Source organism: Apodemus sylvaticus, chromosome 6 (genome assembly GCF_947179515.1).
Source record: "Apodemus sylvaticus chromosome 6, mApoSyl1.1, whole genome shotgun sequence".
Classification (NCBI taxonomy): Eukaryota; Metazoa; Chordata; class Mammalia; order Rodentia; family Muridae; genus Apodemus; species Apodemus sylvaticus.
The window spans coordinates 128,020,042-128,047,919 of record NC_067477.1 but is presented as its reverse complement, the minus strand read 5'-3'; the positions used below and the strand labels follow the sequence as shown (position 1 = coordinate 128,047,919).

The 27,878-nt window shown below is 41.9% G+C and overlaps 2 protein-coding genes across 8 annotated transcripts; one reads left to right on the top strand and one right to left on the bottom strand.

Annotated features, from left to right (window-relative positions):
• Window positions 1-545: 545 nt before the first annotated feature.
• Window positions 546-8,965, bottom strand: LOC127686749 (tetratricopeptide repeat protein 39B-like). Of its 2 annotated transcripts, none has more exons than XM_052184795.1 (2): window positions 8,652-8,965; window positions 546-2,652 (listed from the first exon to the last, which is right to left on the bottom strand). In XM_052184795.1, exon 2 carries the CDS (start codon window positions 2,537-2,539, stop codon window positions 710-712), a length of 1,830 nt encoding a protein of 609 aa, XP_052040755.1. In that variant the 5' UTR covers window positions 2,540-2,652; window positions 8,652-8,965; the 3' UTR covers window positions 546-709. The 2 variants fall into 2 exon arrangements, with proteins under 2 accessions (XP_052040755.1, XP_052040756.1); XM_052184796.1 differs by lacking the exon at window positions 8,652-8,965 and adding an exon at window positions 8,053-8,149.
• Window positions 8,966-9,099: 134 nt separating this feature from the next.
• Srsf7 (serine and arginine rich splicing factor 7) lies at window positions 9,100-15,344 on the top strand. 6 transcript variants are annotated; one of them, XM_052186441.1, is made up of 8 exons: window positions 9,101-9,243; window positions 10,381-10,561; window positions 11,075-11,251; window positions 12,132-12,206; window positions 12,288-12,365; window positions 13,785-13,838; window positions 14,313-14,348; window positions 15,039-15,344. In XM_052186441.1, exons 1-8 carry the CDS (start codon window positions 9,216-9,218, stop codon window positions 15,091-15,093), a joined length of 684 nt encoding a protein of 227 aa, XP_052042401.1. In that variant the 5' UTR covers window positions 9,101-9,215; the 3' UTR covers window positions 15,094-15,344. The 6 variants fall into 6 exon arrangements, with proteins under 6 accessions (XP_052042404.1, XP_052042403.1, XP_052042402.1 ...); XM_052186440.1 differs by having other exon boundaries at window positions 12,288-12,389; XM_052186439.1 differs by having other exon boundaries at window positions 12,288-12,398.
• Window positions 15,345-27,878: the final 12,534 nt, after the last annotated feature.

Below are 27,878 nucleotides of genomic sequence, written 5' to 3'. Positions count from 1 at the left end.
GTGGTGCTGCCACGCCTATCCAGAAGAATTTACGTGGGTTCTGGGGAGCCAGACTCTGGTCTCCATGTTTATATGGCAAATGCTTTATCTGCTAAGCCATTTCCACAGTAATCTTGATTTCCCTCAATTATCATCATAGGGTTTATATGTAGATGGAGACTTCTTTCTTCTCTATTCTCTGGCAAATTAGAAATTCACACTAGAGCTTCCTTAGTACTCCTCATGTAACAGTGTAAAAGATATTCCCTATCACATTGGGGGAAATCGTCTTTGCTATAAAAGCCAATGAAAGTGATTATAAGGGAAACCCTTTCAGAGTTTATAGTACTCATGTGCCATTATTATTGAAACGGTAATGACCGAGGTCATTTCTTTACCAGTTAAGCATCTACTGTGTTATGTGCAAAACATATTCAGTGTCTAGTGGAAGGCTAAACCTTTGGAAGTTTAAAAACTATTAACATAATCCCCTCATGAATGTTTTTGCAGTTACAGCATCTGCCTTTCCTTTTTCAAGAATGTGCATCACTCCGTTCTCAGTCTGAGTATTGCATTTTATGGGGAAGGAGGAGGAGAGAGAGCAAAGCAATGGTGGGTCCCTTTCTTAGTTACTTAGCAGGTTCTTAGCAGCTGCCGCTTGGATTTTTGCTTTTCCCAGAGGAATTACTTTTCTACCCGCTAATTACTTGACTGATTGTAGATAGCTCACTCACACCACAGAGAAGCACTTTTCTAATTTAGCTATTTGTTCAAGGGCAATATGAGCCCTAAACTGTAGCCGGGCTTCCATGGAATAGTCTTTATAGTTCTTTATGATGTCCAGGTTTTTCGTTGCATTGGCATAGTCTCCTTTCAAATAGTGCAGCATTCCCAGTTCATAGTAACTATATGGCACCAAATAGTGGTCATACTTCAACATTTTCTCTTTCCTGATAACACGAATAAAGTAGTGCTCGGCCTTCAGATGCTTGCCCAAGTGCTTCAGGCACAGGCCTTTCAGCAGATTTAACAAGCTCATGTCATCTATGCCATACTCCTCGTTTGGGTTTTCATTCAAAAGCTCTTTTCCTTTGTCAATTATCAATAGCCAACTTGAAATAAGATCAATTTTCTTACTCATGACTCGGAAGCCACTCCAGGCGTAGATGAACTCCAGAAGGGGCTGTGCTGTGAACCAACCCGTCGTTGTACCATAGCGCTGACTTTTCTCAGCAATAAACTTTTCTATGGGCACAGAAGAGCCTAAAAACTTGATTCTTAGGCTATCCACGCGTAAGAAGTAAGAGCTCAAACTCTCGTTCTCTGAATCCACAGAGTCAGGAGGAAGCAAGGCCAGTATGATAGCTTTGCTGTACGTGTAGATTGCCTTAGACCACCTGCTATGCTGATACAGCAGATTGGCATAGTTGTATGCCTGCTTCCAATTCTGCAAAAAAATGTGGCACCACATGAGTTCCCAGTAACAGAGGTGATGAACCTGCTTCCATTCGTTCTGGGTAATAATGCACTCTTGTAACTTCAACTTTGCACTTTCAAAGTTCCCATTTAGCATGTTAAAACGTGCACGAAAAAATTTAAGTACAACACAGTTGGGGAATTTCTCCAGGTATATCAGGAAGAGACTCTCTGTAGCAGCAGTAGAAGCCTTTTCAACACCAACAACTACACGCACGTAATTGTAATAAAAGAGAAGAGTGAACACACTTAAGATGTTGTTTATATGAGGTTCGGATGCACTGTCATGAAGCAACGCCAGGCCCACATCTCTATCTCCAGAATAGCCAACCATATTGAGAAGTTTAAGTGATTTTGGTGGTACAAGTGAAAACATCAGATTGAATACTCCAACTCCAAATTTTATCCCTCCATTCAGGTGTCTGTGGGTTTTACTTTGGTTCTCAGGCATAAGTTCTAAGACTTGTTGGCAGTCTTTGTATATTTGATAGCTTGACCCAACATTGACACCACTTTTGAGGAAACTCAGCAAGCTGTCGTCCTGTATAAATGTTATAGCAGACTTCAAGACTAGACACTCAGCATAACAGACTTCTGCATGTAATTCCTCTTCTTTGATAGACTTTATTCCTTGCCTACTCACTAGGCGAGATAAAGTCATTATCCTGGGTTTTTTTCGGAAATTGTTACAGGTTTTCAAAGCTTCCTTTGCAGCAGTCATTCCGATCTGGATATCCTGTGGCTCAAAGGTGAGGATGGCCTTGACAACCATAAACATACTGTATATTAGGGCGTGGTAGGAGCTGTTTTTTGACCATGGGTGAATAAGATTGATGGCATCTGAGAATCTGTTATTTAGAAACAAATACAATCCAGTTGTGCATTCTTCCAAGGATGATAAAAGACTCATTGTTGTTGCCACAGGGATAATTTCATGGGCATCCTCGAACTTGTCCTCTGCTTCACTGTCTCTTAGATTGATTGATCTAGTTACTTTTGCCATTCTATCAGTCTCACCTTCACTCAGACTAAAGGTATTTAACAGGTACTCGTCATTGTCCTCATGTCTTTGGAACCGTGACATATTTGCTTCCTCGATTAGAGGTAGGAATATCTGAGGTGGAGTTGCAATGTAAGTAGCTGCTGCACTCCTGACCAGGGTCTCTTCTTCCACACAAAGCTCAGCCTGAAGTGTTGCTGTTAAAATGGAGGCAAATGCAAGACTAGCTGTGAGATGCAGCATTAGGGTATTCTCTATGATCTATGTCAGACAAGGAGAGGATCACTTTATGTACCCAGAAGATGAATTTCTGAAAAGTTCATCTAGAATGTGCTAAAGAAAAGTAAGCACTAAGAAGCAAACCCTGTGTAGTCAGTAGGGTTCTTCTGTACCCAGTTGGTCACTGAACAAATCTCATAAGCTCACGACTCTGTGTGTTCTGTGGTAGCTGCACAAACTCTCACTAGGAGTCAAGGATCTGGTTAGAAAGGATATGTATAAAGTTCTCTAGTTCAAGCTAATGAAGGTGTGCATTGTTAGTTCAAAGAAGAAAGATTATGGGGATGGAAAATCCCTCTAAACTATTCTGAGTACTTTGCATGCACTGTCACTGAAACTAGTTTTTTGTTCGTTTATCTGTATGTTGTGTGTGTGTGTGTGTGTGGGGGGGGGTGTTGAGACAAGGTCTTTCCACCTAGTCCTGGCTATCCTGAAACTCACTCATTAACTCAGGCTGGCCTTAACTCACAGAGAAGCACCTATCTCTGCTTCTTAAAGGAAGCCCAGCAAAGAAATGCAACTTTTAATAAAGAGAGCAAAAGGAAAAAGAGAAATGTTACATTTTTTAAAATGTTGATGGGGATCATCTCAGAGGTATTATTTTAAGGAAAATCTTTGGTTTTACAACTTATATTTCAAGGAATTAGCAGTTATAATTAATAACCTCCAGAAAACCATGTTAATCATGCACAACCCTGAAGACTTTGTTGTGCATGGGAAAGCCATGTGGTGCACTGAGAGAGAAGTTAGTCTTGGTGTGGAATAGCAGTGGGTAGTAGGTAACATGTATCACAGGGGTAGAGTTCTCACCTCATGTGCACAAGGTCCTGGGTTATATCCCCAAATTGCAAAAGCAGCAGCAAAACAAACAAAAACCAAAAATGGAAGTAAGGATAAAATCAAGGATAGTGGCTCTCTCAAGGTTATCAAGAGGCACTGTCAGATTCTGCCAGAAGACCAAGTTTGTCTTCCCATGCATCTAACCCCTGGGATTACCAGGGTAGCCAATACGACTGCTCTGCTTTTGTGGGAGTTCTGGACTCAGAACTCCAGTACTTCATACTGGGCAGCAGCATTTTAACAAACTACTGAGCCATCTCTCCAGCTCTTGTTTTGCTTTCCTGGGACAGGGTCTTAAAGCAAAGCCCTAGTAACCTGAAACATGCTGTGTAAATCAGGCTGGTTTAGAACATCCCATGATCTTCCGTCCTCTGCCTCCCAGCTGCTGGGTTTATAGGCATGCATTACCATGCCTATAAAATTGGATTTTCCCTACTTATTTATTTATGACATTAGGTATAACACCTAAGGCTTCATGAGTATGTATTACTGAGCTCAGGCTGTCAGAATTCTTAAATATATTTTGGGGTTTGGGGAACTGATGATTAAGCCTACAGCCTTATACATAAGGAAAATGCTGTCTCATGCTGCATCACTATGGATGTTCAAATCTCTTATACAAAGTAGCATTCAACTATGCACATTCTCCAGAGGACTTTAAGTCACTTCTAGATTACTTTTTTTTGAAACTTTATTCATTTTATTTATCTTTTTTTCAAGACATGGAGTCTCTATAGCTATGGCTGTCCTGGAACTTACTCTATAGACCAGGCTGGCCTTCAACTCAAAGAGATCCACTGTGTCTACCTCCTGAGTGCTGGGACTAAAAGTATGCACCACTACCAGCCTTCTAGATTACTTATCATACAAAGACTGTGTAAATAGTTATATTGTATTGGATAGAGCAAGTCTGTAGATATTCAGTATAGACACAAATTTTCCCGTGTGTGTGTGTGTGTGTGTGTGTGTGTGTGTGTGTGTGTGTGTAAGAGAGAGAGAGAGAGAGAGAGAGAGAGAGAGAGAGAGAGAGAGAGAGAGAGAGAGAGTATTGAGAGAGTATTATTTGTTTGATTGAGACATGGTTTCTCTGAGTAGCCCTAGCTGTCTTGAACTTACTTTGTAGACCAGGCTGGCCTCAAAAATTACAAAGACCTGCCAGCCTCTGCCCCCCAAGTGCTAGGATCAAAGGCATGCACCACTGCCACCTGGCCCAAATTTTTTTTTTAATCTCTGTCTCTTATATTTCCATTTTGTTTTAAGACAGAGTCTCATGTAGCCCAGGCTATCTCAAACTAGGTAGTGATGGAAGATCTTGAATTCTTGACCCTTCTGCCTCTATCTCCCAAATTCTGGGACACACACACACACACACACCTCTCATGTGGAAGTCAGAAGAAAACTTGCATAAGTAGGTTTCCTCTTACCAAGTGGGTCTTGGGGATTAAACTCAGATCTTCAGGGATGGCAACATCCCTTTATCTACTGAGCCATCTTGCCAGCCTTTTAAACATCTTTTAAAGACAGACTCTCCTTACATAGCTCTGACTGCTCTATTACTTCCTGCCTATAACAGGCTAGTCTCCAAATAAAAGTAATCCTTCTACTTTACCTCCCACATGCTGGGATTATAAGCACATGCTGCCACACTTGGATACTTATTCATTTAAGGCAGAATAAAATCACTTCTAGGGTCTAGATCAAAAGAAAGCCAATGGTCTTAAATAGTTATTTCTCCAAAAATGGTCAATAGCCAGTTACAGTTTCCATGGGTGAATCCTATGTCTAAGGATCAGTGTCTCTTGAGGAGAAACCTTGAAGTTTACATTGTTCACATCATCCTAAACAATTTTGTAAACATTAAGTTATTATGTAAAATAATGTTAAGGAGTTTTTCGTGAAAAGGTTCCAAGAATCATCCTGTTTTAAACCACACCCACTTCACCCCCAGACTATCCCTAGCCTAAAATAACCTAGCTCTGTAGCTAGAGCATCCATCAGAGCCAGTCCTGCTCGGCAGTGTTCTTCGGAGAAGGAAGAGCATGAATGATTTGTTAAGGGCATCAAGAGTCCTTACTTTTACATTTTTTAATATAACAAGGTGTTCCTCAGAAAACCTGGCTTTCCCTGGGTTTTAAACTCCTAAGTAACCCCTGCATTCGTTTTCTTCTTCGTAGTTTTACTATCACATTCCTAATCCCCCATCCTACCCCTACCTAGTCCTCCATGCAGCTGGGGCTGTCTTCAAACCCATGATTCTCCTGATTCAGTGGGTTCCATGCTGGAATTACAAGCATGCGCTACTACACCCTGTTTGTGTAAAGCACTCAGAGATCTTTCCTGTTGCTCTACCATCATACTTTAGTATTGTTTTCAGTGTATGTGGCATGCAGCTAATGAGAAGTTCTTTTTTTTTTTTTTTTTTTTTTTTTTTTTTTTTTTTTGGTTTTTCGAGACAGGGTTTCTCTGTGTAGCCCTGGCTGTCCTGGAACTCTCTCTGTAGACCAGGCTGGCCTCGAACTCAGAAATCTACCTGCCTCTGCCTCCCAAGTGCTGGGATTAAAGGCGTGCACCACCACTGCCCGGCTTCATTTTTTATAATATGACAGAATTACATATTCCACAAACCTTTCCTTTCCAGAATTTCTAAAAGTATTCTGGGAGATCAGATGATCGTAGTTTACAGAAAAATAATGAATGGATACAGTTGAACATGGATATTTAGAGCAACCTGCAGTGAATATGTACATTGTAAGTTGATCATAAATTAACATACATTAAAAGATCACTGCTAGAGATTTTTTTTCCTGCAGGGTTGTAGACATTGGCTATTCTAGAACTTACTATGTAGACCAGGCTGGCCTCAGACTCATAGATATTTGCCTATCTCTGCCTCCCAAATGCTGGGATTAAAAGCATGTACCACCACCACTCAGCTAGATTAATTCTTTGTGTTAAAGAGAAAAAGACAACTGTACAAAATATTCAAATTGCTTGTCTTATTTTTGGATTTTCCTCATCTGACATAAAGGTGACAATAATTTAAAAACAAAACTAAAACAGTGAAGAAAGCAAGATTTAAAAGTGAACTTTCCCCCTTGCCTCCTGCATACGTGCCTTGGGCACTAGGTGACATCACCACTAATCTCTCTCTCTCTCTCTCTCTCTCTATATATATATATATATATATATGTATATATATATACATATATATATAAACTATGAAGTCAACTTTTTCTCAGAACACTGGAAGATGGATGTTGGAAGGGCTTACAGCAAGATCCTGTTTCAATAAACAAACACCACAAACAAAAACAGCTGTTCAACTCTTTTCTGGAAATGTTACATTTAAGAAATGAAGGTAACTTTTATTAAAAATTAATGTAAAAAGATTATGAATACTCTACCTTCCTCTTTTTTTTTCTAAATTCAAAGACAGGGTCTTCCTGTGCAGATCAGACTGGCTTAAAATACTCTGTAGCCCAGGTTGGCCTCTAATGAGTTTCCTGTTCAAGCCACAACTCCCAACTTTAATGTGGTAACAGCCAAGATTTAACAACTGCCACATATTAATAATTACTCAATAGTTTATATTGGCAAGTGTTAGAATAGTTGTTGACCTAAGTAGATTCATTTAAACTGAATCTGGAGGCCAGGCATGGTGGTATACACATTTAATCCCAGCACTCAGAAGGCAGAGGCAGGTGGAGCTTTCTGGGTTCCAGGATAGCCTGGTCTACAGAAGGAATTCCAAGATAGCTAGGGCTACTCAGAGAGACTCCCATCTTGAAAACAAACAAGCAAAACCTAATCAAACAAAAAAAAAGTGAAATTAATTAGACTTTATAGAATTGTTATTCCTTCAGAGAGAATAAAAATTTTTATAATTATTGCTCAATGCTTTTCAGAAGAGAAGCAGATAAAAACAAAAATCAGGGATTGGGGATGTAGCTCAGATAAGAAGAATATTTCCCTAGCATGAAAAAAAGCTCTGGGTTCTATACATAGTGAATCTGTGGCAGGCCAGCCTGGACTGCAGGAGACCCTGTGGCAAGCAAACACAACGGTAAGACTGAGGCAGAGCAATAGGCTGTGATGCCAGAGATTTTTGTTGAGACACTATCATTTTAAATATTTGAAAATCAACATGCATATAAATTGGTAGCACTTAGGAGTCTTATGCTTAAAAAAAAGAGGGCTGGAGAGATGGCTCTGCCTTTAAGAGCACTGACTGCTTTTCCAGAGGTCCTGAGTTCAATTCCCAGCAACCACATGGTGGCTCACAACCATCCGTAATGAGATCTGACACCCTCTTCTGGTGTCTCTGAAGGCAGCTCAGTATACTCATATAAATAACAAATAAATCTTAAAAAAAAAAAAAGTGTCTCACGCTTTGTTGACCAAGTAGGACTCCTTTCTCTGCACTTCACACCTGAATCTACACACACCAAATGAAAATGAAAAAGATGAAATGCACATACCTATGAACTTCCTCTTTTATGTGTAAAATTTCCAACCCTTGAGTATTCCAAGTAGTTATGATGTAATGTCCGGGTTTTTTGGGGGGTTGTTTTTTTTTTTTTTTTTGGTGGTTAATAAAAAGAACTTAACTCTATTTAGAGCTGAATTATGGCAAATGCAGAATTCAGAGGCAGATTTTAAGCAACTCTAACATAGAGATAAGAGTTTCACTGGATATGTATTGAGTGGCTGAGCTGTAAGGTTTTAAGTAAAAATTCGAATACCACTTTAAAAAAATCCAAAGCACTACAAGGGAAAAATAAATTTGTGCTTCAGATGCAAGAATTATCTCGACCAGTATGCTTGCAAACTTTTACAGTTTTGCCACAATTTTAACATTGCCAGAACCCCTTCCAGATAACTCTATCCCTTTGTTTCAGCAAACTCCCAAGGATTCAGATCAAACTTGGTGACAAATTAGCGACTGACAGTGCAAATAGGAGAGGTATTATCCAGAATCCCTGGGGGGAAATCATCCCTTTTGAGGCCTGTGATGCAATGACCATTAGACATAACTGTGGAGTAAAGGGTATTTTCACTCTGGTCATAGTCTAATTACCTCTGTTGAGCCTTAAAGTTCACTGAGCAGCAGACTAGGCCAGGTACCTCAAAGGTGGCGAAAGCGGCATCAGCGGTTAAATTTTACAGACTTTCACAGAACGGTCTAATGTACCTGTACTTAGGTTACTGTCGCTGTCAGTTCCTAGATTAAAATGAAGAGGTAAAAAGGTTGGGAAAGGTTAGGAGGATCCTTAGGGTTCAGGAAAGGGGAAGGGGAGGGGAGGGAGCAGGACACCGCCCGGAAGGCCACAGGTTTATGGGCAAGATCCTGGCGTTCCCATGGAAACGTATCCCTCCGCCCGCTCCTCCCAGAGTCGGTCTCTCGGTTCCCTCCGCTCCGCCTCTAGGCTGTTTCCGCCCAGCTCCTTTGTGCCGCGCAGAACGTTGACACAACGCATGCGCAACAAAAAAAAAATCCCCGCCCGCCGCATATATAAGCGCGAATCCGGCCTCTTCCTTGTAGTGCGGCCGGAATCGCTGGCAGGGTACTTTGTGTAGCTGCTTCCGTGCTACTCGCGCTGTGAGCATTACAAGCTAGAGCCGAGTACTCGGGCCGGCCATCATGTCACGTTACGGACGGTATGGAGGAGGTAAGCGGCCAGGGCCCAGGGGAGGACGGTGCTGTCCGCCGGCTGAGCAGAGCGAGGCCGCAGGGTCGGCGCGGCGGTTGGAGACGGTTATTCCGCGTGCGTAATGGCGGCTTGGGCGCACGCTGTAGGAAGCCCGAGGCCGCGGGGGCGGGGAGTAGGAGGGAGAGCGGGACTGGAGGGCGTGTGTGCCGCGTAGGGCCCGGGCGCTGGGGCATTTTGGTCTCCTGGACAGGCGGAAGCCTGGCGGGGTCGCCGCGGTGGCGTTGCCATTCTCCGCGCTGCCGCCCGCCTCCACCCCCTACCCCCCCCCCCCCGCCCTCTGCTGCCGCGGCTGCCATTTTGAGCACATTGACGACCGTGGTGGCGCATTTCCTCAGAGCTTTCCCGCCACTGGAGCGGGGAGTTCTGGGCGTGAAGATTCGGGTTGGGTTGGAGACGGAACGAAACCGGCAGCTGCGAGCTGCGCGTCGTCCGACAATTGGTCGAAATGAGGAGTAGCGTGAGGAGAAGACCGTTGCAAGCTGCGACGGCTTTTTTCTTTTCCTTGTCTTTTTTTTTTTTTCTTCCCTTTGCCGTTTCAAGCGTGGCTTCTAGCGCTGGGGCGGGGACTTGGGTGAGCCTGCGCCTGCCGGGGAAGAGGGAACTGGTTCGGGCCTGGCTGCTCTTCTCCGAAGACCTCTCGGGCGCGCCCGAGGCTGCCGGGCCTGGGGGGCGGGGCGGGGTCAGGGCCCACCTCCACCCCACACCCCTTTAGGCTACCCTGCTTCGATGCAGTTTCCAGGGTTTCCATCCTATGAGAACGCCAGAACTTGGTCACGAGTCTGGCTTCTAGTATTTCACGCTGTAGATAAAATAATAGTACTTGGTGAAGCCCTCCAAATAAAAGGAGCAGACATAGTGGCGCACACCTTTAGTCCTAGCTGCAGCCTCAGGGAGGCTGGGGCACGAGAGTCATTCAGCTGATGGATAGATGAAATTTTTGTAGGGTGGCCCCGTAGTAGAGCGCTTAGCTGGCCCAGGGTCTCCAAAACAAAACCTGAACGCCGCACAGCTCTTTAAGGATGGTCTGTTTTAAAGAAAGGAATTCAAACTTGACACTCATTGAATAACATTTGTTGTGTTTGCATTTTTAAACAGAAACCAAGGTATATGTTGGTAACCTGGGAACTGGTGCTGGTAAAGGAGAGTTAGAAAGGGCATTCAGTTACTATGGGCCCTTAAGAACTGTATGGATTGCCAGAAATCCTCCAGGATTTGCCTTTGTGGAATTTGAAGACCCTAGAGATGCAGAGGATGCTGTTCGAGGATTGGATGGGAAGTAAGTGGGTTGTTTTTCAAATTTCTTTAAAATACTCCCGCGGGCTAGATAAGTAATCTTGGTGCTAATCATAGACTCTCTGGGGGTGGACCTTATTTTTGGATAGTGTCTCCAGCCTATGTTGGCCTGGAATTCAATCATATAGCTCAGGTGGTAGTTGGAGCCATCCTGTCAACCTCTCAAATGCCTTGCCCTTCAGGCACTTGATAACTTTAAGATTTAGGTCTAAAGGTGAGTTGGCAGAGTTTTGAAAACAAAAGACAAACTACGTAGAGAGAATAAACAGTTGATAGAGTTTAAATTTAGAAGTCACATGTTGTGCCTGGCCTTGGTGGTGCATGCCTTTAATCTGAGCATTTGGGAGGCAGAGGCAGGAGGATTTCTGATTTCGAGGCGAGCCTGGTCTACAAAGTGAGTTCTAGGACAGCCAGGGCTACACAGAGAAAAACCCTGTCTCTGAAAAAAAAAAAGTCATATGTTCTTCTAACATCAGCATTTTCTTATGTTTTGTAGAGTGATTTGTGGTTCTCGAGTGAGGGTTGAACTATCAACAGGCATGCCTCGGAGATCTCGTTTTGATAGGCCACCTGCCCGACGTCCCTTTGATCCTAACGATAGATGCTATGAGTGTGGTGAAAAGGGGCATTATGCTTATGACTGTCATCGCTATAGCCGACGAAGAAGAAGCAGGTATTTAATTAATTAAGGAATGGTTGGTATTCTAGTTAATCAAAGTAATTCTTTTATTAGCAAGGCAGAAACTAGTGTTTTTCTATAAACTTGAATGTTAATTGTACAGGTGTATTTTACAATTTTTGTTTACTTAAAAATGTTACTATATTAATAATCAACCTGGTCAAAACCTTTCAGGTTTCTTCGTTTGAGTCAGTCGCCTTGATTCAGAATGTCACGAGCCTTATGATATCATGCTGAGGCGCCTTGCAAATCCGACAATTAAGATCCTCCTAGACCTTGAGGTGATCAGCATAAGAGGCCAGATCCCCTCGAGTCATCTACACCTAGCTTCACCTTATTCTTTAAAGGGCAGAAAATTTGAGTCGGTGATCGCCGTAACAGTAAATTTGGCTTACAATTGGGGCCCCCCCCTCCGCTTTAGAAAGAGGAACACCAGATTGACCACATTCCCAACTAGAAAAATCTTCTTGCGTCAATCAAGCCTCACCTGGCTCTTTTGGCTGTCAGTTTGATCGTCGTTAGATTGAAGAAAACATCTAGATGCAGCGATCGGCTATAGATACTTCTAGATCATCTAGATCTACTAGACCTACTACTAGACCATGGGCCAAAGAGGGTCGACCTGCAAACTTGCAAGGTTTATTTTAAATACACATTATGGCGTTTTATATTTTGTAATTCTAAGTTGTAATTCAGCTTTTAACAAATCTTTTTTTAGGTTAGTAAAAAAAAAAAAAAAAAATTAATAGGCCCAGAGTTTTTCCAAATGAGATACTAAATTTTAAATAGTTTTGAGATTTGATTTCAGCAGAGGTACAAAACACTAAAACTGAGTTATCATCTAATATTTTGTATTTTTCTAACTTGAAATTAGGTCACGATCTAGATCACATTCCCGATCCAGGGGAAGGCGATACTCTCGCTCACGCAGCAGGAGCCGTGGAAGGAGGTGAGAAATTTGTAAAATTCAAATTTTAACAAGTAGAAAAAAATAAGACAGGTGGGCCTAAGAACTTCTTTTAATTTTTAGGTCAAGATCAGCATCTCCTCGACGATCAAGGTCTGTGTCTCTTCGTAGATCAAGATCAGCTTCACTCAGAAGATCTAGGTCTGGTTCTATAATAGGATCGAGGTATTTCCAGTATGTAGCACATTTTTCCTGCTTACTAGTAGATGGATTGTCATGTCTTTAGTTATCGAGACAGGGTTTCTCTGTGTAGACCAGGCTGGCCTGGAACTCAGATCCATTTGTATCTGCCACCTAAGCACTGGGATTGAAGGTGAGTGTACCACTGGATCCCGGCTGGATTGTCTTAATGACACATTGAAGTATCTTAATTCTAATGGGCTGCTTCCACATATTAGATTGTGCACTTCTAGCACTTAGACTGAGACTGAAACTAGGAGTTACTTAGACCTGGGCGGTTTGAGGACAAAAAGGTACATGCCCCACCTACCTCAGAACAGATTTTTTTAAAAGTAAATTAGTAATAATCTAGGCAGACATGATGCTAGCTCTTTGAAGAAAATTGTGACAGAGCTTGTCATCAAGCTGATAACTTGCATAAACTTGGAACCAATGTACAGGGAGGAGAGACCCAGTTCCCACAAATTGCTCTCTGACTTCTGGAGATTTGTGACATTTACCTACTTTACATATACTCCGAATAAGTTAATATAAATTTAAAACATTTTTGGAATGAGTAAACTTGAGAGTAGGAGGGAGACAGGAGCTGCTTGCCTCTTAATCAGATTAAAGGTGTTGGCCATCACAATAGCTGAGTGGACTTTTTCATTTAATGAGACAACAGTTTTTCTTTGTACTACTAGCTGTCCTTGCTCTATAGACCAGGCTGGCCTTAAACTCGCAGGAATCCACCTATCTCTAACTCCTAAGTGCTGGGATTAAAGGTGTGTGCCATCATTACCTGGTCTGAATAGGGTTTAACCTTACATTTGGATTCAATGTGTTTGAGTCAACTCTACTCCATTGTAAGAAGTCCTTAAAAGGTTATAAAATGTTTTTTTTTTAATAAATAATTTGTACTACGGATAAAAAGCAGTTGTGTATAAGCCACTGCTGTTTAAAACTCATAAATTAATCAATTTGAGAAAGTTCATCTCTAGATAGGCTTAATTATAGAGTCCCAAGGTTTTTAAAATATATATGGCCAGCCTAACTTGATTGACAAATTAAAGACCCTCAACTATGATAAGAAGAATAAAGTCAACTCAACAATTGGATGGAGCCACTTGATACTTGTGGTTATTAGTATTTGAAAATGGGGCTGTTGTGTCTCCGTAGGAGTAGTGACCAAATTGTGTATAATGGAAATAGGCATTTGAAATAGTGGTTCTCTCCTATTTGAAATCTTGTTGGATCATTTGTGCTACATTGGATCAGTGTAAGGCAAGACTTGTGCAGCAATTGTTTCTCCTCTTCTATTCTGTCCTATCTATACTATCTGGGAAGGTGGTCAGTTATAAAGTCATTCTTGTAATGGTTTCTCCTTTCCTTTTAATTAAGATCCCGCTCAAGGTCGAGATCAAGATCCAGGTCTATTTCTCGGCCAAGAAGCAGGTAAGGTCAGACTTTCTGATTTAGTGCTCTTATAATTATATAGCACCAATATCCAAAGAGTTCAAAGTGTTGAAAATTATTGAGAATTGGGTGTTAAGTAGAAATACCTGTACCTTGTTAACCCAATTGAGAACTTCATTTATACATGGCCTATTGCTTGGCTGAATTGATGGAGAAATAAATGTTATGTGACATTTTACTTTGGAGGTAAGAGGCCCTAAAAGTTGTAGATGAATAGAGAAATGTGCTTTAGAATAATGTAAAAGATGAACTGTAATTATACAGCAGTTCACTTTTAATGGAAATGTAAGCCCTTTAAAATTGGCTTTTAAAAGGAAATGAGACTGGCTCTGAAATTTTAGCTGTAATATGACAATTTATTATAACATAATTTGGGGGTTTGTTTTGTAATAAGACTAAAAAGAAAAGATTGGTTGGTGCTTTTTCTTACTAGAATTTCTCATGTTTTAACAGCCGATCAAAATCCAGATCTCCATCTCCTAAAAGAAGGTAAGCTAAATGTTTTGTTGCCAAATCTTACCAAAATGTGGCCTCTTGGAGAACAACTGCCTACTCTAGTCTTTGAACTCTTTGGAAAATTGGTGCTGTATAGATTGGGTATATTTTTAAATGATGGCTTTTTAGTTTGTTGGAATAACCATACATGTTAGAAAAATGTAAGGTGTTTTAGTTGTGAGTGCCTTATAGAAATGTCATGCTTAAGGAATATGTTTTTAATGAAAAATTTTGAAAATAGTTGCAAATTGTATAATTCCTGCCCAGTGCCCCTTAATGCCTCCCCAACTTGGAGTAATTGTCCTTTTTAATGTAATAGTTTTTACTAGAGTGGTTCTTAAAAGCCTAATTCTGGAGCTGGAGAGATGGACCAGTGGTTATTGAGAGCACTTAACTATTTTTTTACGGAATAAGTAGAACCTAGCACCTATGTCAGGTGGAAGTCTGATATCTTCTTTGGCCTCTCCAGGCACTTGTTGCATTCATGTGTACAAAGCCAACACACATAATTAAGAGTCTTTAAGAAAAATTACCAAGCAAGGTCAAAGGGAGATATATATTTTGTGTGTGTGTGTATTAGGTCTTTGGTATATTTGATCCCTTTGAATGTATTGAAATATTGGATTGCTCTGACTTGTACACAAGAAGAACTAATTGGTTCCAAACTTAATGTTTCTCTTTTAGTCGTTCCCCATCAGGAAGTCCACACAGAAGTGCAAGTCCAGAAAGAATGGACTGAAAGAATGGACTGAAGTTTTCAAGTTCACCCGTTAGGGAAAAGTTATTTTGTTTACATTATTATAAGGGATTTGTTATGTCTGTAAAGTGTAACCTAGGAAGGATCATCAACCATCTAATCAAAATGGATCTGGATCATTACTCTGTAAAATTCACAGCAGTAAATACTGTTTTTGTTGAATGTATTAACATCTTATGGTCTGAAAAATGGGTTTTTATTTGACACATTTAAATAAAACGTTTCTAACTAGATGTTCTGATTTGTGTTCAATATTAATACTTTTCAATTGGGTAAGCATCAGACAAGGTAACAATCAAGAAAATTGTTATTGACCATATTTATATGGGCCTGTATTCAAAGTTTAATGGTGTTAGTTAAACATCATTAACTGTTCTATACATAACACTGGCCAGGATCTGAAAGGACTTTGAAATTTTCATTTTACTCTTACTATTATTCCTTTGGGTAAGATGATCTTTGAGTCCTCTTAATAGCATGAATGCATCATGGCAGATCTCTAAATTAACAGAATTGGTGTTAACAATCTCAAATTGTCAAGCTTAGAGGGACCACTGATTAGCCTACAAATGGGTGCATGACAGGAAATAAGCAGAGTTACTAAAATGTCAAGAAGTAGAAACTGATTTCTAGAGGCTGAGATTTTAGTAGTGTAGTTTTTCAGACTATTAAGTTGGGATGATTCTGCTCAATGTACTTTTTCCTTTCAAACAGCCAATTTAATACCAAAAAAATGCATGTTTGAGGAATTGTCTGAATTTGGAACAAAACCTTGTAAACCAGCTTTGCAAAATTATCCAGCCCCAATACTCTGTTCTTTTGAATGGATTGCCTTATCCCGTGCAAAAACCTGTTATCTGAGCTAGATTTTGCAGTTACCGACAACATTGTTCTATTTTGCCAAGCTGGTATAAAGAGATGTCAAGCAAAAATGTTAATAAGACAAAGCAGATTTGTAAACCTTACATATTAGCATTTCATGTAGCTAAGGTTTATGTTTTTGTTTTGGGTTTTTCTTCCTTTGGTAGTGTCTGGTAGACCTTAGAATGGTGTAGCCAGTAGGTTCTTATTCAGACTTTAAATATATTATGCATTATAGGGCAGTAACAGTCATTTTCAAGTGTTTTTTGGACAAGCTTTTTACTATTATTTCTTAGCCTTGGTGTAAAAACAATAGCACAGGAATCTGTCCTTGTCTATTTTAGGCTTTTTCAACGAAGTTGTCTGCCCCAAATTTATTTGGCTGAGTGGTCACTAGTATGTTGAAAGTCATTTGGATTCTGTTTTTAGAATTTGACTGGTTGAATAAGTGGTTGATATGAAGCTATGTGTAATTGGCAGACTTATCTGTTGCACTTGGTTAGCTTTAATTGTTCTGTATTCGATAAAAATTAAGTTTGTTCAACAATAAATCTGCAGAGATTGAACAAATAATCCTGATATTCAGTCTTTGGAAGTATATCTGAGCCAAACATCAACCCATGTAGCTTTTTAAGATTAACTAGTAGCATTCTAGATATATATGATAAAACTAAAGGGATGAGATGGAGTAAAGCATCTCAGTAAACAGCTTCTACAAGAGCTAGGGCTGCATAGCCCATCGATACGCATCTGTTTGGTGGTACCCATCAGTTCCAGTCAGTTTAGTGCACCTTTTAAATTTTAGGTAGTTGTGACTGACCACCACTACTAGACAGACAGGAAGTGTTGCTATTTTATAATTTTAGCCTTTAGGGAATGGAGCCATGAAATCAGGAGCCTAAGGTCATTCTAGGCTACATAAGTTTGAGACCATGCATATGAAACACAAATGCATTGGCATTCTGGAGGCTGAGCAGGAAGATTAGAGGTGGGGTCTAATGTGGGTTAAAGCCTGAGACTCCTTATTCTACCCACGACCTCTAACCTTGACAGTTTGTGTAGTCCTGGAACTCTGTACTGGCTGGCTTTGAACTCAGATTGGGCTGCCTCTGCTTCCCTAAAGGATTAAAGGCAGGAGCCACCATCCCCTGCCTCAGCCTGAGACTGGGACCTTTTTTTTTTTTTTTTTAATCCCCAAATGTTACCCCCTATCTCAGTTTCCCCTCTGGAAACTCCCTAACCCATACTTCCCCCTGCTTCTATGAAGGTGCTCACTCACCCACTCCTGCCTCCCTGCCCTGGCATTCCCCTACACTGGGGCATCGAGCCTTCACAAGACTTAAGGTCCTCCATTGGGACCTTGTGCTCAGTCCAATGATTGGCTGTGAGCATCCACCGCTATTTGCTCTGGCAGAACCTCTCAGGAGACAGCTATATCAGGCTCCTGTCAGTATGCACTTCTTGGCATCCACAATAGTGTCTGGGTTTGGCGACTGTATATATGGGTTGGATCCCCGAGTGGGGCAGTCTCTGGATAGCCTTTCCTTCAGAACTGAAGCATCCACACTTTGGTCTTCCTTCTTGTCACCTGTGAATTGTATCTTGGGTATTCCGAGCTTTTAGGTTCATAACCACTTAACGAGTGCATACCATATATGTTCTTTTGTGATTAGGTTACCTCAGGATGATATTTTCTAGTTCCACCCATTTGCCTAAGTATTTCATGAAGTCATGTTTTTAATAGCTGAATAGTACTCCATTGTGTAAATGTACCACATTTTCTGTGTCCATTCCTCCGCTGAGGGACATCTGGGTTCTTTCCAGCTTCTGACTATTATAAATAAGACTGCTATGAACATAATGGAGCATGTGTCCTTGGTAAATATATATATATATATTGGAGCTTCTGGGTATATGCCCAGGAGTGATACAGCTGGGTCCTCAGGTAGTACTATGTCCAATTTTCTGAGGAACCACCAGACTGATTTCCAGAGTAGTTGTACCAGCTTGCAATCCCACCAACAGTGGGGGAGTGTTCTGCTTTTTCCACATCTTTGCCAGCATCCGCTGTCACCTGAGTTTTTGATCTTAGCCATTCTGACTGGTGTGAGGTAGAATCTCAGAGTTTTTTTGATTTGCATTTCCCTGGGACTAAGGATGCTGAACATTAAGTGCTTCTCGGCCATTCGGTATTCCTCAGTTGAGAATTCTTTGTTTAGCTTTATACCCTATTTTTTAGTAGGGTTATTTGGTTCTCTGGAGTCTAAATTCTTGAGTTCTTTGTATATATTGGATATTAGCCCTCTATCGGATATAGGATTGGTAAAGATCTTTTCCCATTCTTTTGGTAGCAATTTTGAGACTGGGACTATTAACAACAAAACCTACCTTTTTATCCTTGGGTATAGAATGAGGGAAACAGCTCCCCCATTAGGCTTTGAACAACTATGTTAAGTGATTAGCTTTCTTTTTAAGATATAATATATGCATTGCATATGTAGTTCAGGTGCTCAGAGAAGAGAACATTGGATCCCCTGGAACATGTTACAGGTGATTGTAAGCTACTGAGAGCCCAACCTGGGTCCTCTCAGAGTTGTCTCCATCCAGCCCCTTTGATTTTGCAAGTTGATAAGGCTCAGAATGTATCAAATTGGCAGTTGGCATAAAAGAAAATGACATGGGATAAGAAGAGTTTATATTTATTAGGAAAAAGAAGCAAAGGTTAATAAATACTAGACTTGCTATGGAGTATTTGAAGAGTGAAGATGGATAAACCCAAAGATGGCTAGTAACTAGGATAGTATTTTAGTATAAAATCATCTTCTAAGTACAGAGCTTTTTAAAAGGTCAGATAACACTTTTGTCCAAGCTGCTCTGAAATTTGTAATTTTTTTTTTTTTTTTTTTTTTTTTTTTGGTTTTTTGGATTTGGGTTTTTTTTTTTTTTTTTTTTTTTTTTTTTTTTTTTTTTTCTCGAGACAGGGTTTCTCTGTGTAGCCCTGGCTGTCCTGGAACTCACTCTGTAGACCAGGCTGGCCTCGAACTCAGAAATCCGCCTGCCTCTGCCTCCCAGAGTGCTGGGATTACAGGCATGAGGCACCACCGCCCAGCTAATTCTTTAGAGACAATATATCCCTGGCAGGCCTTGAATTAGTGGCAGTCCTGCTTCACAGTGTTGGGGTTATAGGCCTATAAACCATTCCTAGTTCAAATCTGTATTGGGATGGGAGGGGGTGGGATTTCATTGTGTATTGCAGGCTGATTTAGAACTCAGATCCAACTGCCTGTGCCTTATGGGTGTTAGGATTAAAGGTATATGCTACCACATGCATTAGAGCCTTACTGTGTAGCCCAGGATGATTCTGGACTCTTGCTTACCTAGTAATTTCATACATGAATGCTGCATGATCATATCCTCTCCCTGCTTTTCCAGTCTTACTTTTTTTTGTAACAGTCCCCTGCATGTTCTCAAAACTTTGTTGTAACAGGCTGACCTTGAACACCCTGAGTGTTGCAATTACAAGCACCTGCCACCATTCCTGCCTGACTTCTGAGTTTTAAGGTTGTTTGTTTTGTTTTGTTTTTTCCCCCAAGACATGCTTTCTCCGTGTAGCCTGTGCTGTACTGGAACTTACTCTATAGACCAGGATAGATCCAGCTGCCTCTGCCTCCTGAGTGCTGGAATTAACAGTGTGTACCACCAGGCCTGGCTAGAGCTTTTAATTTTAAAAATGAAGAAAGGAAGCAACAAACAGTAGGAAGGTTAAACACTTGGAGAAACTGATGGCTTTCATTAGAACAGACTTGAATTAGGTACAAACTCAGCAAAACAAGTTTTTGTGTGTTTTTCTTTTTGTCAAGACAGGGTTTCTCTCTATAGCCCTGGCTGTCCTGGAACTCACTCTGTAGACCAGGCTGGCCTTGGAACTCAGAAATCTGCCTGCCTCTACCTCCCAAGTGCTGGGATTAAAGGCGTGAGGCCACCACTGCCCAGCTAAACAGGAGGTTTTTATGTATATGAGTACACTATTGCTCTGTAAAGACACACTAGAAGATGGCATTGGATTCTATTACAGATGGTTGTGTGAACCACCATGTGGTTTCTGGGAATTGAACTCAGGACTTCTGGAAGAACAGTCAGTACTCTTAACCGCTGAGCCATCTCTCCAGCCCACAGGAGTTTTTTTTGTTTTGTTTTGGATTTGGTTTTTTTCAAGACAGGGTTTCTCTGTGTAGCCCTGGCTGTCCTGGAACTCACTCTGTAGACCGGGCTGGCCTCGAACTCAGAATCAGCCTGCCTCTGCCTCCCAAAGTGCTGGGATTACAGGCGTGCGCCACAGGAGGTTTTTATACTTGGTCAATTTACTGTAAGGAAACCATTGGAGGAAATGGGTCTCAGCAACAAAATTGATATTTCTATCTTCCTGGGTTCAGAAATTAGTACTTTATTCTGGTTTATTCATCTGGTAGAAGATAAGGAACATTTTGAACCTTTTGTTAAGTTGTAGGCTGGGTTCAAGAGATCTGCTGCTGCTGCCTTCCACTAGAGTTGCTCCAAATCCCAGCTCTATTATTTTCTTTCTCCTTGTAATCTTGCATTAAGCATTTTAACCTTTAACCTCCCTATGTTTTGTGTCTTGATAACTCATTTATTTTTAGTGCTGAATAACAGTTGGATATTCCAGTTCCATTTGCCTGCTAGAGGATGTCTTAGTTACTTCCTAGTTTAGGTCATTAAGAATAAAGCTAGCCAGCCGGGCGGCAGTGGCGCACAGCTGTAATCCCAGCACTCTGGGAGGCAGAGGCAGGCGGATTTCTGAGTTCGGGGCCAGCCAGGTCTATACAGTGAGTTCCAGGACAGCCAGGGCTATACAGAGAAACCCTGTTTCGGAAAAAAAAAAAAATCAAAAACAAAAACAAAACAAAAAGAATAAAGCTACTCAGGCTGGAGAGATGGCTCAGTGGTTAAGAGCACTTGGCTGCCCTTCCAGAGGTCCTGAATTCAATTCCCAGCACCCACATGGTGACTCAACAACCATCTGTAATGGGATCCAATGCCTTCTGATGTGTCTGAGGACAGCTACTTATATATATAAATAATAAAAAGAAGAATGAAAAAAAAGAATAAAGCTATTCTGCCACTAAAGTGGTTTTGTATAGACACTTAACACCTTTGGATAAAAACAAGGAGCACGGTTGTTTACTTTGAATGTGCAGGTGATCTGTTACACAACTGATCTCCAGCGTTAATATGTCTGGTCTCATCTGGCTCAGTGGGTGTCCTTTTCCTCTCTCATCACCCCTGTATGTCTCTTTCAAAGCTGTGTGCTCTATCAAAAAGGATGACTTTTCCCTAGTAGAGGACAGTTTTCAGTCGAGAGTACAAGTAGCCATGCTCCTGCTAGATCCTCTGGAGCTCTCAATGTGTGTAAGGAACTGCCCTGAACCTTTTCACATTCCCGGCAGCAAGCTGCCACTGTTGCTAACCCTGAATTCTGGTTTTGAAAGCACTGCTCAGAAAAGGTCTGTGAGATTGTTGTGCAAATGTATGTGCAGAAGGTCTATAAAGTGGGACTAGGGAGAGCCTGGCCTCAGAGTTCTCATTTCCTGGTTGTCAGCTACAGGAGGTTCCATGGCAGAGAGTCTCAGCTACAAAGGTTTGATTGAAAGTGTCTGGATTGGGTCCTGTTCAAGGAAATCTATCGTAGACAACAACAAAGCTTCAGACATTAAAGAAAAATTCTGCATATCCCAGCACCTAGGAGGCAGAGTCAAGCAGATCTCTGAGTTCAAGGCCAGTTGGATCTACATAGTGAATTCCACCAGCCAGAGCTACATAATGAGACTTTTTCAATCACTCTTCAGCTATCTACAGCTGAGGGAAAGGTAAATGGGCAGTTACCTCATCCTGTGTGGCAAGAACTATCAACACTGCTTCCTTTCCAACTAAGATATAGCTAATGTTTATAGTTTCATTTAGACCTCTGTCATCCAAAATATACTTTTCCTCTGTATCCTGGCACAAATCTAAAACCTTTTCAAACTCCTTGAATTCTTGAAAACGATGTTTGTTTGCTTTTAATACTGACAGACTGACTTGGCTGGGGACTCCTAGATAAGCCTCAAGATGGATGCTGATCACCAGAAAGAGGAGTAAATAGTTACAGAGTTGGGACTTTCTTGCCACACTCCACAGTCCTGGAAGGGAAGAGAAACAGAAGATTGTATTGATCACCTGTGGCCAATGATTTTAATCATGGCATTTGTTAATAAGCCCTCCCCCTAAATAATAAAAGAAGGCCAGCAAGAAGGCTCCTTGGATAGAGGTGCTTGCACAAAGGATTAACAGCCTGAGTTTGATCTCAGGACCCCGTAGGTGACAGACATGGTATATCTGAGGGAAGTTCTAGAATGGGTTTGAGATGAGAAGACTCACTGAATGAACAGCCATTTGGGTTTGGAACCTAGGCTGAATACAATGGAAAAGTAACAAGCACTAGAATTTATCTGTTTCCTGTCCTTGGGCAGTGTGACCAGTCACCGTGGCCTTACCTAGGACATGGACTGGACTCTCAAACTAAACCAAGGTTATAGCCCTTCCTTCTTTAAGTTGCTTTATCAGGTATTTTATTACAGCATGGGGAACTAACACAATTGCTAGAAGTCAAGCCAGGGCTTTCCCAGCTGGTGAGAAGACTCAGCAGGTACAGGCACACGCTGCCATGCTGGGTGGCCTGAGGTGAAGGATGCAAGTGGTGCGAATTGAGAACCAATCCCGTCCACGGTGTCTCCTGTGCTCCTTATGTGCGCCATGCACGTGACCCCACACCGGAGTAAACAGTGAAAAGAAGGTCTGTCCCTCGGGTCACTAAGAAATGCCCTACAGGCTTGCCTGCAGCCAGATCTTAAAAAGGTATTTTCATAACTGAGGCTCCCTCCTCCCTTATGAACCTAGCATAAGCGAACATAAGTTACCATAAAAGCAGCCAGTAGTGCACTTGGTAAACTGGCCTTGGCAAATCCACCAATATTAGCACTCAACATCTTCACAGGAATTTGTTTTAAAACCTGGAAAGTTTTAGACAAATGTCTAAACCAGGGGATGACAAATACTTTGTTTACTGAAAATGAGTAAATATTTTAGGCTTTTTAATGGTCCAGCTCTGCTACTTCAACACAAAGTCATGGGCAGACAGGAAGTGCTTTCATGTGATTGTAATTTTTATAAAAAGTCACAAATGAGATTATGGGTATATTCCAATAAAGTTGATCTTACAATTTGAATTTTATTTCATTTATATGATCAAATGTTGGGACTTCTCTTGGCTCAACCACCTCGAACTGTTAAACCTTCTACAAAACGAAGCAGACCAAATTATGGCTGGTTGTAACCCGAGGGAGTTAAGGTGCCCAGCCCATTCTAGGATGTGGGTGGGGCCATCCCTGGGCTGCTGGTCCTCGGTTCTATAAGAAAGCCCCTGAGCAAACCATGGAGAGCAAGCCAGTAAGCAGCACCGCTCCACGGCCACTGCGTCAGCCTTCAGGCTCCTGCCCTGGCTCAGTGATGAACTGTAATGATGAAGCAAACCAAATAATCCCTTTCCTCTGGAGTTACATTTGGTCACTTTTTTATCACGACAATAGCCATGACTAAGACACCAAAGTAATGCTTCTGGTGTGGAAGTCTATTCTATGAGACTTAATGCAGAAAGTGCTTGTGGATTAGGGAGGGAATAAACACATTTGTGTACTTGGACAAGCAATATTGGTGACCATAGTGAGACACTTAAAAAAAAAGCTGCTAGGGCAGTTGATCTCATCACTTTGTAATAGGATCATTTAGGGACCTTAAAAACATTCTCCACAAATGGATTAGTCTTGTTAGTAGTACAAAAGCCTCCTGGTGATCCTAACACAACTAAATTGGAAACCACGGTTCCAGACTGGAAGTGACATTAACCTGGTTGTACAGAAAAGCTCTCATGTGGCTAAGGGGCAGGTTTCAGGTGTCCTCTAGGTTACTCTAGCCAAATGCATGTTTCTAAGAAGCAGCAGAAACTGTGTTTTAATCAACACCTGTACCAGTAGAGGTCACTGTGCCAAAAGATATAAACCGGAGAAAAAATGAAAAATCTCATCAGGAACTTTGAAGCAGTATTTCACAGAAGAACTATTAAGTTAGGCCCAGTGACTATAAAACAACATATGCCTCTAGTCATGATTATTGCTTCAAAGCATCCGAAGGCTTTGTTGTTGGATACATACATAAATTTATAATTGTTATGCTAATGTGTGTGTGTATATATAAACAGGATAGAGGACAGCTTCATGAGTGTGTGTGTGTGTGTGTGTATAAACAGGTAGATAGAGGACAGCTTCATGAGTGTGTGTGTGTGTATAAACAGGTAGACAGAGGACAGCTTCATGAGTGTATGTGTGTGTATGTGTATAAACAGGTAGACAGAGGACAGCTTCATGAGTGTGTGTGTGTGTGTGTGTATAAACAGGTAGAGGACAGCTTCATGAGTGTGTGTGTGTGTGTATAAACAGGTAGAGGACAGCTTCATGAGAGAGTGTGTGTGTGTGTGTATAAACAGGTAGACAGAGGACAGCTTCATGAGAGTGTGTGTGTGTGTGTATAAACAGGTAGACAGAGGACAGCTTCATGAGTAGGTCCTCTTCTGCGACTTTGAGGCAGTCTTTGTTCGCTGCTGCATACCTAGGCTAGCTGAGCCACAAGTTTCTGGGAGTTCTGACTTGGGAGTACTGAGCTATTCTACAGCACCTGGTTTTCTGGGAATTCTGGAGATTCAAACTCAGGTCCTCACACTCAACAGGCCGTGCCTTACCCACTTAACAATCTCCCTGGATTGATCCTTTTATTATTATGAACCTCCTCTGTCTCTAGTAATAATTCCCTTCTTTCCCTGCTAATCGTTACTTTAAGACAGTGTACTGGCTGGTTTTGTGTGTCAACTTGACACAGGCTGGAGTTATCACGGAGAAAGGAGTTCAGTTGGGGAAGTGCCTCCATGAAATCCAGCTGTGGGTCATTTTCTCAATTAGTGATCAAGGGGGGAGGGCCCCTTGTGGGTGGTACCATCCCTGGGCTGGTGCTCTTGGGTTCTATAAGAGAGCAGGCTGAGCAAGCCAGGGGAAGCAAGTCAGTAAGGAACATCTCTCCATGGCCTCTACATCAGCTCCTGCTTCCTGGCCTGCTTGAGTTCCAGTCCTGACCTCCTTTGATGGAAGGTGTAAGCTGAATAAACCCTTTCCTCCCCAACTTGCTTCTTGGTCATGATGTTTGTGCAAGAATAGAAACCCTAGCCGGGTGGTGGTGGTGCACACCTGTAATCCCAGCACTCTGGGAGGCAGAGGCAGGCGGATTTCTGAGTTCGAGGCCAGCCTGGTCTACAGAGTGAGTTCCAGGACAGCCAGGACTACACAGAGAAACCCTGTCTCAAAAAACCAAATCCAAAAAACCAAAAAAAAAAAAAAAAAAAAAAAAAAAAAAAAGAATAGAAACCCTAACTAAGGCAGGGTTTTTCTGTGTAGCCCTGGGTGTCCTGGAACTCACCTTATAGACCAGACTGAATGCAAATTCAGAGATCCACCTGCCTCTGCCTCTTGAGTGCTGGGAGTAAAGGTGTGTGCCACCACTGCCTGCCTGGCTCCACTTGGTTTTTATTTAAGACATGCTAGCCTGGAATTCTCTGTGTATCCTAGGCTGGGTTAAAAATGATGGCTATGACAGAGCATACCTCAGTTGCAATTGATGGCCCAAGACTTGAAGGGGTCATGCATAGGAGCAAAGGCTTGTCACCATGAAGAGAGCCTATGAGAGGATATTGGTGAAGCCTAATTACAGTAGAAGTCAGCAGTGTTTTGGAGATGCCAGGACCATGCGATGACCACCAAGAACAGCAGCAGCAGTGGAGTACAGGGAGCTGGAGCCTAGAAGACAAGCTGTGTGCTACAAAGGGCAGAGCTGGAGAAGTGACCCACGCCCTTGGAGGAGCCCAGAAGATCGTGAGTTTGATCCCAGACATTGAACCATTGGAGGTTTTTGCTTTTGGTTGTGACTGTGCCCTGATATGTTTCCCTCTTGAAGGAAGAAAGTATTTTAGTGGAGCCCACAGTTAAAAGACTTTGAATTTTAAAGATATTGGACATTTTATGGTGATTGAACTCTTTTTTTTTTTTTTTTAAGGATTCTTTTTTGGCTATTTATTTATTTATTTATTGGCAATGTGTATTGAAGTGTAAGGGTCCTTAGGTGGGAGGCTGTCCTGTTGGTTAATAACTAGTCTTTCTTTTTTTTTTTTTTTTGGATTTGGTTTTTTTCGAGACAGGGTTTCTCTGTATAGCCCCTGGCTGTCCTGGAACTCACTCGGTAGACCAGGCTGGCCTCGAACTCAGAAATCCGCCTGCCTCTGCCTCCCAGAGTGCTGGGATTACAGGCGTGCGCCACCACCGCCCGGCCGATTGAACTCTTAATATGTAAAGACTGTGGGACTTCTAAAGTAATTTAGATCTTGGGGATGAATAAGAAAGTAAGGGTTGAGGCTTAATAGTGATGTGTTTGTGTGTCAAGTTGACAAGGGGCAATTGTACTGGCTAGTTTTGTGTGTCAACTTGACACAGGCTGGAGTTATCACAGAGTAAGGAGCTTCAGTTGGGGAAGTGTCTCCATGAGATCCAGCTGTGGGGCATTTTCTCAATTAGTGATCAAGTGGGGAGGGCCCCTTGTGGGTGGTACCACCTTTGGGCTGGTGCTCTTGGGTTCTATAAGAGAGCAGGCTGAGCAAGCCAGGGGAAGCAAGCCAGTAAGAAACATCCCTCCATGGCCTCTGCATCAGCTCCTGCTTCCTGACCTGCTTGAGTTCCAGTCCTGACTTCCTTTAGTGATGAACTGCAACGTGGAAGTATAAGCTCAATAAACCCTTTCCTCGGGGCTGGAGAGATGGCTCAGTGGTTAAGAGCACTGACTGCTCTTCTGAAGGTCCTGAGTTCAAATCCCAGCAACCACATGGTGGCTCACAACCATCTGAAATGAGATCTGATGCCCTCTTCTGGAGTGTCTGAAGACAACTACAGTGTACTTACATATAGTAAATAAACCTTTAAAAAAAAAAAAAAAGCTGGGGCGTTGGTGGTGCACGCCTGTAATCCCAGCACTCTGGGAGGCAGAGGCTAGCGGGTTTCTGAGTTCAAGGCCAGCCTGGTCTACCGAGTGAGTTCCAGGACAGCCAAGGCTATACAGAGAAACCCTGTCTCAAAAAAAAAAAAAAAAAAAAAACCAAAACAAACAAAAAACCCTTTCCTCCCCAACTTGATTCTTGGTCATGATGTTTGTGCAGGAATAGAAACCCTGACTAAGACAGCTTAGATTAGCTGAACCACAGCCTATACGTCTTTCTAATAAATACACTTTACAAGTTCTGTTACTCTAGAAAACCCTGACTTCCCTGGAGGAGGGACCTTGCAAATCTTACAACTTGGAGGAACTTCCTGATTCCTATGAACCTTTGTTCCTCCCTCTTGGAGGAAACAGCTCCCCCACATGGGAACAGTAAGGATTTATTTATACAGAGGGTCCTAGAAGACTATGATCAAAATACAGATTGTTAGGAGCTCCGAGCGGGGCTGTGTTAGACCTACATGTCTGCTCAAATGTAGTGAGGAGAAAGAGCAAGGCCATGGCTCCAGACGCCTAGCCCTTGCAGCTTAGGGCGTTGGTTGCTTGATCAAGCATTTGCTGTTCACCCTTTCCTTGTGCTCTGACGTCATCTGAGGGCCCTGGGCCAGAAGAAAAAGAACTTGATTCACATCTCAGCTTTAGGTCCTACCCTGAAGACATGTATTCATCTTCTTGTCCCTTTGTCTCACAGATGAGAAGACAAAAGT

Excerpts from the sequence above, each read along its gene's own strand:
- LOC127686749 (XM_052184795.1), bottom strand. The coding sequence starts at position 2,539 with ATGTCACGGTTCCAAAGACATGAGGACAATGACGAGTACCTGTTAAAT.
- Srsf7 (XM_052186439.1), top strand. The coding sequence starts at position 9,216 with ATGTCACGTTACGGACGGTATGGAGGAG. Across the intron at positions 10,562-11,074 it reads GTTCGAGGATTGGATGGGAA|AGTGATTTGTGGTTCTCGAG; the intron begins GTAAGTGGGTTG and ends TATGTTTTGTAG. Across the intron at positions 12,207-12,287 it reads AGCAGGAGCCGTGGAAGGAG|GTCAAGATCAGCATCTCCTC; the intron begins GTGAGAAATTTG and ends TTTAATTTTTAG.